The 10,078-nt window shown below is 40.7% G+C and overlaps 2 protein-coding genes across 2 annotated transcripts; one reads left to right on the forward strand and one right to left on the reverse strand.

The window, feature by feature from the left end:
• Positions 1 to 89: 89 nt before the first annotated feature.
• On the reverse strand, positions 90 to 5,979 carry eif2s1b (eukaryotic translation initiation factor 2, subunit 1 alpha b). Its single transcript, XM_080048139.1, has 8 exons — positions 5,826 to 5,979; positions 3,883 to 4,125; positions 2,747 to 2,826; positions 2,411 to 2,562; positions 2,109 to 2,215; positions 1,883 to 1,980; positions 1,153 to 1,296; positions 90 to 747 (listed from the first exon to the last, which is right to left on the reverse strand). The coding sequence occupies exons 2-8, from the start codon at positions 4,121 to 4,123 to the stop codon at positions 622 to 624; spliced, it is 948 nt and encodes a 315-aa protein (XP_079904265.1). The 5' UTR covers positions 4,124 to 4,125; positions 5,826 to 5,979; the 3' UTR covers positions 90 to 621.
• A 73-nt stretch (positions 5,980 to 6,052) lies between these two features.
• On the forward strand, positions 6,053 to 9,640 carry atp6v1d (ATPase H+ transporting V1 subunit D). Its single transcript, XM_080047813.1, has 9 exons — positions 6,053 to 6,261; positions 7,301 to 7,418; positions 7,525 to 7,604; positions 7,687 to 7,754; positions 7,848 to 7,892; positions 7,982 to 8,085; positions 8,593 to 8,659; positions 8,759 to 8,837; positions 8,940 to 9,640. Exons 1-9 carry the CDS (start codon positions 6,221 to 6,223, stop codon positions 9,082 to 9,084), a joined length of 747 nt encoding a protein of 248 aa, XP_079903939.1. The 5' UTR covers positions 6,053 to 6,220; the 3' UTR covers positions 9,085 to 9,640.
• The last annotated feature ends 438 nt before the right edge of the window (positions 9,641 to 10,078 follow it).

The raw sequence follows: 10,078 nt of genomic DNA on the forward strand, positions 1-10,078 counted from the left end.
TGACTTGTTTCCTCATTTGTTATCTAAATCCAACAACCTGTTAAAGGTACCATTTCATTCAATCCACTATAGCAACTGACAAAGACGCATTAAGATCAAAACCTCCAGAACTTTATTGATGCCATGAGAGCTAAACAAGAGCAGGTCTTCGCAGTAAAAACCCTGAAAGAGAATACAGCACACGGAGTGAGCAGCACAGACGAGCGTATGCATTTCCCCTTTAATCGATCACATCCAGTGACCAGCCAGAGATGAAGCGCCGTGGATACCGAAGACACTGGGCTCTTAAAGCAAGAGGTAAGCGAAGGCCACTGCTTGTAAACAGCTGTCGTTTTAGAGTTATTTATTCAAATCGGGTGTACTTGAAAATTGGAACTACAATGTTTAATTTGTATTTTAGCTTTCCTTGTGTCCATGTATGGATAAGAAGACATTTGTGTTGCCGTCTTCTGACACAAACCTTTACTAAAGAACAAACTGGGATGGTTGCCAATGAACTATCAGCACCAGTTACTGTTTGCAATGTGAAAGTGAACATCTGTTGGACTGAGTGACAGTGTCCATATTTCTTCTTTGATGGTTTTCTTTCCCTCTCTCCATCAGCCTTCAGAGGACTGACTCTTAGTCTTCTGCTTTGGCCTCCATCTCCTCGTCGTCATCGTCTCCGTCCACCTCAGCGTTCTCCCGCTCTAACCTCTCCAGCTGCCGGGCCAGCTCTGTCTCATCTGTGTCTGTCACCACCTTGGCCTGAAAAATACAGTTTAAAAAGTGGGGAAATGTCAGATCGGGTCCAGGATTTTTTTTGGGCCACTATGTTAAGGGTAAAAAAAAATTATATATTTTGAGAAATTTGAAATGTAAAAAAAAAAAAATGTATATGACGTGATTTTAAGGTTAAACCATGTGAATGAAAGTTGTTTTATATTCAAATGAATATTAAATCACATTATTTAAATAAAAATTCCCCCCCGAAATGTATTTATTATACATTAAATATTGTATCTCCCCCGAACAGGAGTATTACTACTTGTAGAAATCTGTACCTCACTACAGTACTTGTGTAACTGTACTTTGTTAAACTGATCACTTAAAGAAGATGTAAAGCATAGAAATGCATTAAAAGACGGGTGTAGCTTTGACTCAGTCCCTCACCTCCATCTGGATGTTGAAGACGCCTCTCTTCTCCTCGATCTTCTCCTTGATGGCGGCCATGGCCTGGTTGAGGACAGACAGGCCCTCTGTGCGCTCCAGCGTGGTCGTTGTCATCACGTAGCGAGGGGGAGCGATCAGGTTGATCTGCCAAGAACAAGACCAAGCTGGTGTTACTGGCAATGCCCCACGCTCTCAAACAGCTCTTCAGCCCAAAACATACAATTACATCAGCTGCATACAATCGGTCACTGGTCTTATTTAGACGTGCACTGATACACTATTTACAAGTTCCTATCCGACTCATATCGTTATTATAATACATATTTTTTTGCTGGTGGTGATATTATGTGTGAGGCTATAAAGGATTAAGCAACACAGTAATTCTAATTTAGAAGAGCAAAACAATACACAAAAATGCTCAAAAAGTTTAAATGTACTCAAACCCATTTATTCAAATCAATAGAGAGGTATGCCTGAACTTAAACTCCTTCACAAGGTTTTGAAATTGTAAAAAAAGAAGATTTCAATTGAAGAGTAAGAATGTGTGCTATTGTATCACATAGCTATGGCAATCATAAAAAAACATTATAGTAAAAATAATTACATTAAAAAATAGACTTAGCCGATACTGAAGATTGGATCTGCCCCATCCCTAGTCTTAATCGTAAATGTCAAAAGTTTCACAGTTGGCATCAGTACACAAACACGTATCTTAGACGGGCAGTATTACCTTGATGGGCATGGCCTCTGTGGAGCAGCCTAGCCCGGCCCTCAGAGCCTCCTTCACTGCATCGATGCCTTCATACCCATAGCACGCCACCTCAATGTCTGCAGGAGGAAGAGGAATATAAGACCATGCTCTAGCAGGTCACATCTTCATCATGCAACAGAGATGCTATCACACTACAGTTAAGATTAAATAATGCTCCAACGCTCCTGTCAGAGTAAATTGTTACCTGCTCTGATTTTGACAGCCTGTGGAGTCAGTCGCCTGTTGATGTTGTCAATCAGCACGGCCTTCTCTTCCTCCGTTAACTCCAGACAATCCAGAATGGCAGGATCTCTGAGAGAAGGAAGATATTCACCATGTCAGTTGGTGGGTACTCGCTTTGTTTCTAAAACGTGTATTTCATGATTAGCCCTGCATTCAACACACACGCTGAGCCAACAATCATTTAGAATGAGGGAGACCTCAATTTCTTCTGAGATCCAAAATACAGGTTTTAAATCAAATTAAGAAAAAATAACAGCCACTTACGCCACAGCCTGTTTGAAGACATCATAAGCTCCGTATCCGGGCCTCTTGTATTTCTCATCAAAGACCCAGGCGGTGCGCTGGTAAAAGCTCTCCAGCTGCTCGTCCTTACTGTATTCCAGCACCTCTGCCACGTGTCGCAAGATGCTGTACACCTGCAAACACAACAGCATGCATCAATCAGATGATTAAAAAAATAAAAATGGCACTGGTAGTTTGTAATGATCCAGAACCGCAATTTATTGTTAGTCATAAATAAAATAATCACATTTCAACTAGTTATTTAATGAGGAACATGGATTTAAAACAGAACAAGCCGTTCGGTAAAATTAGACTTACGGTTTTAGATTTGGTGAATTTATCTTCACACTTGATGGCCTCCTCTGGTGAAACTCTTCTTTTCGATAAATCAATGTATCCTAGAGACAGATTCAAGAGCAACGTCAGGATATTCAGATATATACAGAGATCAGTTCAGACGGAGACTGTTGACAAAGTGCAGATGTTAACTGAATAGTCATTACAATACTCAAATCAACTCAAAATGTATGCAACGCAATCTGGTGTAAGTTGTCTGCTGACATAGCAAGCAATTAAAAGTCAACATTTTGGGGCTCGACAGATTTGATGTTCTGTTTTCACAGCATGTAAATATTCCACACAGAAATATACAACTATGCACAAAACATGATTTACACTTAGTCACATGTACATTCGTGGCCATGCTGTACCACAACCCTCAACTATTATACACTCGGAGAATAAAACCCAGATGGATTATTGATATTGGACGGATAATAATTGATTGCTTTCAGTCCAATCTATACTGTATAGAAAAAGTGTCACTGTATCAAGGAACATCATGATATTACAGCTCTTGCAGTTGTTACTATCTAAAGGTGAAGATATGGAAAAGATCAGATCTAGTCCTTAAAAGGTGAAGTAAGCGATTTATCTATGTTAATATAAGTGTTAAATCGCTCTTTATTCATACAGTGACCACTTATATAGTGTGCGCGTTTCATAAAGCCGATCTCTCAGTCACTCGCTCTGCATGTAATCGGCAAAAATAAACTTTTCGGGGATCCCACTACTAATAAACAATCGGAAGAGAGAACGCTACAAACCGGCACCCGTCTCACTGCCGGTGCATGTGCAGAGCGACAAATGGGTTTAATATGTATGCGCCTACAATGGAGGAGCAGGTAAAAATTCTTCCCAATGTCTGTTTTGATAGTGTTTATCAGTTTCATCACACTTATGGATCTGAGATGATGCTAGATAACTCGCTGCTTGAAGACCACAGTGCATTAATGTGGTGACGTAGGGACGAGCGAGGGGACTGCTAACTGCAGTCACTGACAGGAAGTTGGCTAAACTGACCATTCCGCTTACTGAACCTTTAAAGTTCAGTCACTGTTTTGGTTGCTGTGGTTGAACGTATACTGTACATGCCCCCTGTGGCCTGCTCTCACCCTTCTCTTTGTCTACTCGGATGACGACCACACACTCGTTGCGTCCTATGCGGATGAGCTTGTTGATGGAGCGGATACGTCTACGCGACAGCTCGCTGAGGAGGATCATGCCCTCGATGTTGTTGTACTCCAGCAGGCTGACGTAGGCGCCCATCTCCGCGATGGAGCGCACGTTCACCATCACCACATCCTCCACCTCTGGGAACCGGTGCTGGTAGAATCGACAGCTGAGCCCCGGCATCGCTGAGAGACAACACAAAGGGAGGGACAGGGGGTCAAATATGTGAAGCAAGACACCAATCGTTTGTTTTGTGTTTGTTAAAACGTTCTGAACATTTCTGAAAATATCCCTGAATGTGCCACGACAATGTCATCATTCAGGCTTGCCCATTACAACGTTTTTAAAAGAAACTGTGTTGCAAATTGAGTGTGCTGAGATAAGAAGAAGAAGAAAAAAAAGGGAATTTAAGGCAAAAACCTCAATCTAAAAGTCAGGATCTCTCAGCCTCTGCTGCCGAGCGCCATACCAAAAAGATTTCAAATATGCTTTTGTTTGTATATCTCTAATATTGTGCAGCTCAGTTTTATTTGTGGAATTGTTGACAGCTAAGAAGACAGGAGTTCCCAAACTGGGATTTTGGGATGTTACAAGATCATTGAAGAAAGAGAGAAACGTACAGATACATAAAAAAGTTTACTGTAAGTATTCTGATATTTCTTTCTTGTGAACCACTTCATAATCTTTCTTCTTCAAGCTACACAAATAGTTGAAACAACAGTCAAATCACTCTACGTTTATCCGGTCACTCTGTCGCTTTATTTTAGTCACAACATGACACAAGGATTATTACTTCTACAGATGCATCTGCTCATAGGGCACAATGACAACACCCATCAAAATTTTACTGGCACATTAAAGCTGTGGAGCCCACTACTAAAGTAATGCTGGATTGAACTGGACCTAGTTGGTGGTGGAGAAGAGGGATGTTGCACAGGCTGCAGAAGATAATGGACAGCACTACACAGCAGAGTGTGTATAGTGTCAGGCTGTGATGTGGACCAGTACAGTAGGTCATTCTTGCCAAAAGCAATTACTAGGCCTATATTCAATGACTCCCTTGCTAAAATATCTATCTATCTATGCTAAATGAATGACACAATTTTTAAGCCTGTGGAATCAGCCAGTCAATAAGAAGCAAGCTGTACCTCCATGAAAGTAATACAGTTCAGGTTCTATTATGACTGTTAAAAAAAGGGCGTAAATTCAATTTTAAGACAATTTAATCTGTGGTGAAGTTCAATTGTACTGTGGCGCACTAAGAGCTGTTTATAATATTTAGTCTGCCTGGTATGTGGTATCAATGTAGGTGAACAGAATAATAGAAACACACCCCTCAAACATTTATCAGCATTATTTGAAGCCATTTTAAATGACACAATCATTATGTTTCTATGTGATTTTGTTCTCTTCACTTCAGCATTCTGAACGACCGAGTTAAGCCTCAATATAAACCATTCAAATATTTCACAAATAAAGAGCAGGCAAAATAGGCAGCGAATGGGTGGTCGGGTAGAGGAGATAGTGGCAGTTTTATCACATTATTAGCTGTGAATGGGATGATGCAACGCAGACCAATGACAACTGTTTAAATGAAAAATAATATCAACCCAGCTTGAAATTATTTTGGCATGGTAACAGCGACGCTATATAGTGTAGTAACTTACTATATAATTGTATAGTTATGTCAGTAATTCAATTTAAGCCCATTTGACAGTTCCTTTCATACCCGTTAGCTTTTCAGCTAATAACCCGGCTCCCGACTCACATGCGGCACATGCACCACAGTGGGTACTAGCATTGAGCTTAGCCAGCTAGCAGCCCCGTGTGTAAACCGCTCATCCCCCCCGCTTAAAACATTTATTTCTTCAATACAAATCCTCACCTGTGTAATATGGTTACAAAGCGATACACTGGAATGTTTCGCACAGAGACGAGTTTAAATCCCCGATATGAGTTTCTTCGGAAGTTCCTTGTTTTAAGTGAAGTATTGAGGGCCCGCTAGCTCGCTTTTCTCGACCCGGAAAAAGATCGTCAGACCGTTTTCTCGACGCATGCGCAGTACGCTGTCGATTCAGTCACATGACCCGAGGACCAGCTGATCATCACGGACTGACAAGATCACGACCATCATCAGCTCGTTCTGTGCTGCTAATCCTGCACGGTTGTTTGTATCATATGTGTACATTATTAGAATAGAAGTTAACCTTACGTTGCGGTGTTAATTTTAGGAAAGCCAAGTAAACAGAAGACTGCCGTCATCGACCAAAGGACGAGAAGATGTCAGGAAAAGAAAGGCTCGACGTTTTCCCCTCCAGAATGTAAGCAGCTTGTTTGCTAGCGTGTTGCTAAACCACTTTAGCTCCTTAGCCAGCTATTATATTGCTGTTTTTTGTATTGTTTTTTCCCCCCAGTCCCTCAGATTAACATGTTCCCATCTGCTGGTTATCTCCCATGAAGGGGCCCGTCTCGCATTCCTTTTATGCAGTGTAATAAAGGCCTGAAGACAGTTTATAGCAGTGTTGAGTCGCTGTGTAAAAGGGGAAGAGTTATTTTTTTTATCATGTGATGTGTCTAACATGATGTTAGTGTGAGCTGTCAGTCTGCAAAACATACTGACCTCCAAACAGCTGATTTTTTTTATTTTAGTTCATGTAGATCCGTTTGGTCTCCTGTCGTATCTGAAAGGCCCAACATGTTTTGATATTGTTGATTAAATCATGGGAAATCAATGCACATGGATGTAGCTCTGATCAAGTAGCAATCAAATATCATTGAATCTCTATCCGGAGTACGTGTACCCTCTCTATTATTTCTATAGTTGTCAGGGAGTAGGCTACATGGAAAGTTACATCCACATATTTGTGTTTTTGGAGACAACAAACAGGATTCCAATCTTTAGTATATTTAATGTCACTTAAATTATCTATCTATCTATCTATCTATCTATCTATCTATCTATCTATCTATCTATCTATCTATCTATCTATCTATCTATCTATCATAATGTAACAATACCTTACCAACTGTGATTCTTCTACACAAGACGTCTTTAACTCCAAAAATACCAGGATAACTGTCTTTTATGGATGTTGCTGGATATCAAAACAGAGCTTTGTTTTAAAGTTCATTAAGCCTTGTCTTCTGTCAAAGTGGTATGATGAAGGGGTACTTCAACCCGTCAGATATACAAGGCTGATAGACTGGTGAAACTGATATCTAGCTGCTTGTTAGTGTTTTTTTTTGTCCTAGATCTGTAATAAAAAGTGTCTGTTTTCTGTAGATAACCTCAGTGAATATTTGAATCCTGTTTACCTTTTTAATTCTAATGTAAATGTGGGTTTTTCTTTGGCCCTGTAGGGCTCAGACCATCATGAAGGCTCGGCTGAAAGGGGCTCAGACTGGCCGCAACCTGCTCAAGAAGAAGTCTGACGCCCTCTCCATGCGCTTCCGCATGATCCTCCGCAAAATCATTGAGGTCAGTCAAAAAATTCAAACAATTACCCAGTTCTCCTTGCAGTTATTTATTTAGAAACTCCAAACAGTTGTCTACATATTTTGTCTCCTCGTCTATTTTTCCTCAGACTAAGACTAAGATGGGGGAGGTGATGAGGGAGGCAGCCTTCTCTTTGGCCGAAGCCAAATTTGCAGCCGGAGACTTCAGGTGAGAATCAGAGAATGATCATGTGATTCGGAGGTGTGTGGGAGATGAATCTGTAACGCCCATCTTTGATTCCCTCCCGCAGCACAACTGTAATTCAGAATGTCAACAAAGCCAAAGTGAAGGTCCGAGCCAAGAAAGACAACGTGGCAGGTAAGATTAAAGGAAACAATCTACTTGCTTTACACAATCACTGTTGTTGAGTCATCTTCTTAAACAAATGCTTTTTATTTTATTTTTTTTAAGGTGTCACCCTTCCAGTCTTTGAGCACTACCAAGAAGGCGGGGACAGTAAGTGGTGTTGAGAAGATAATATTAGCCGTTGTGACTGGTGAATAGTGGAAAGTTTTTTTTTTTTCACACTTTGCTGTGTCTTCCAGGTTATGAGCTGACCGGTCTGGCCCGAGGAGGAGAGCAGCTCTCCAGGTTGAAGAGGAACTACGCCAGAGCAGTGGAGCTGCTGGTGGAGTTGGCCTCCTTACAGGTAGGGGGCGCTGTTACGAATATACTGCTGTTCAGTCATCTTTGTTTTACTATTTCTCAAATGAAATGGACACTGGAGGGAAGTAACTAAGTTCACACACTACGTATACATATATATGCTGAACTTGAGTAGAATTTTTATGTTATTTCTATTTTACCTGAGCGTCTCCATTTTCTGCGATTTTGTACTTCTACTACATTTAGGAGGGAAATATCACACTTTTTATTCCACCTTTTTAATTTAAACGTGCTTCCCCAGAGTAGTTAAAATAAGCTTCATGTCAACCAGCTTGGGCCATCATCATTTCTCTTACATGCTAAACAGTGTTCCAGTAAAAGAAGAGTATATGTTTGTTTATATAAAGTAGATTTTGGTTAAAACCTCATAGAATTTCACTGTAAATGAATTGTTTCTTTCAGAAAAACTAGTCCATAGTATCAGTTTTTCAGTAAGAAAATAAAATGTAGAAAGAAATTCTGACAGATGATGGCCACTTTCTGTCCTTAGACATCGTTCGTCACTCTGGATGAAGCCATCAAGATCACCAACCGCCGTGTGAACGCTATTGAGCACGGTAAATTAACGCCTTCACATTCGATTCGTTGCTCCCATCAAAGCAATTAATGACAAATTCCTTTCATACCTCACCTTTTATACACCCCCCATTTTACAGTGATTATTCCCCGAATTGAACGCACCCTCACCTACATCATCACAGAACTGGATGAGAGAGAACGAGAGGAGTTCTACAGGTGAAAATGTCTTTTAACAGTCTATTTTAAATCCACGTGATTGGACGCCTAACTTTATATTTTTGTGTCATACCTCTTAACATTTTTTTTCCTCTTTTCCAGGCTGAAGAAAATCCAGGAGAAGAAGAAGCAGATGAGGGAAAGGACAGAGAAGGAGATTGCGGCGCGTCTGGAAGCGCTGGGTCCTATAGCAGAGCCTTCTAACATGCTGATGGAGGAGACGGATGAAGACATGTTGTTTGATTGAAGCGCTCCTCCTCACCCATCCTCCTATTTATTCTGTGCCTCTGAGGCCACGTCTCGCTGTCTTCTCACGCTCAAGTGATGAAAGTTGTTTCTTGTGTACTCGTCTGTGATGATTTGTCCCATTGTTTTCAGTGCCGCAAGGTCCTGTTTGTGTGTGTTTGCAGATGCGTCACTGTACAGAACCAGTGTCGTTGTCGTCACACTTGGTTGTCAACCCAGGAGGGAGTCTGTTCACCATTATTAAAAATAAGAATATATAAGTCACTTCACTCGTGGTTTGTGAGTAAATTTAAAAGAAGCATTCCATGCGATGGATCAAACCTGCTAGATATTTATATTGCATGCTGTAAAGCTTAAAAGGAGGTTGTAGATTTCAAAGAGTGTGTGTGTTGTGGAGGGCCCGCCCCCGCTGCTGGCCTCATATCATGGGGTTGTCGTTACCTCATTTGAGGTTGTTTACCATTGTACCAGAAAACAAATTGTTCTGTAAAACTGTTAAATCTTGGTGTGCGAATCAACCAATCCCCACACTTCATCCAAATAAAGATGTTATCAATATCTAACCACTGCCTGGATGTCTTGCTAAGATTAAAGCTTTTGTCATATAAAGCTTAAAGGCCTATTTCACCGGTGACATCACAGAAAGAGAAATGTAGGGTTAGACAGTGAGACCATAAAACACTCTTTCTGCCTTTTTCTCAGGCTGGGATGAACCAATTTCATTTTTTTTGCACATTTATACTACATAGGATCTCAGAATTCAATACACCTTCATATTCCCACCGGTGAAATAGGCCTTTAAGTGATGCAGATGTAGAAGCAATTATTTATTTAATTTTTTTTAAAGGAAAAGAGTGGTAGAGACTGCTCAGTGCTTAGATGACCCAGTTAGCTCAGGAATGGCAGCCATCTAGCACCAGGATGCTGCATTCAACACACTATTTTTAGCTAGCGTAGCACTTTGCAAGTGTTGAATTTGTACACAGAAGACAAGG

The sequence above is a fragment of the Ammodytes marinus genome (assembly GCF_949987685.1).
Source record: "Ammodytes marinus genome assembly, chromosome: 19".
Lineage (NCBI taxonomy): Eukaryota > Metazoa > Chordata > Actinopteri > Uranoscopiformes > Ammodytidae > Ammodytes > Ammodytes marinus.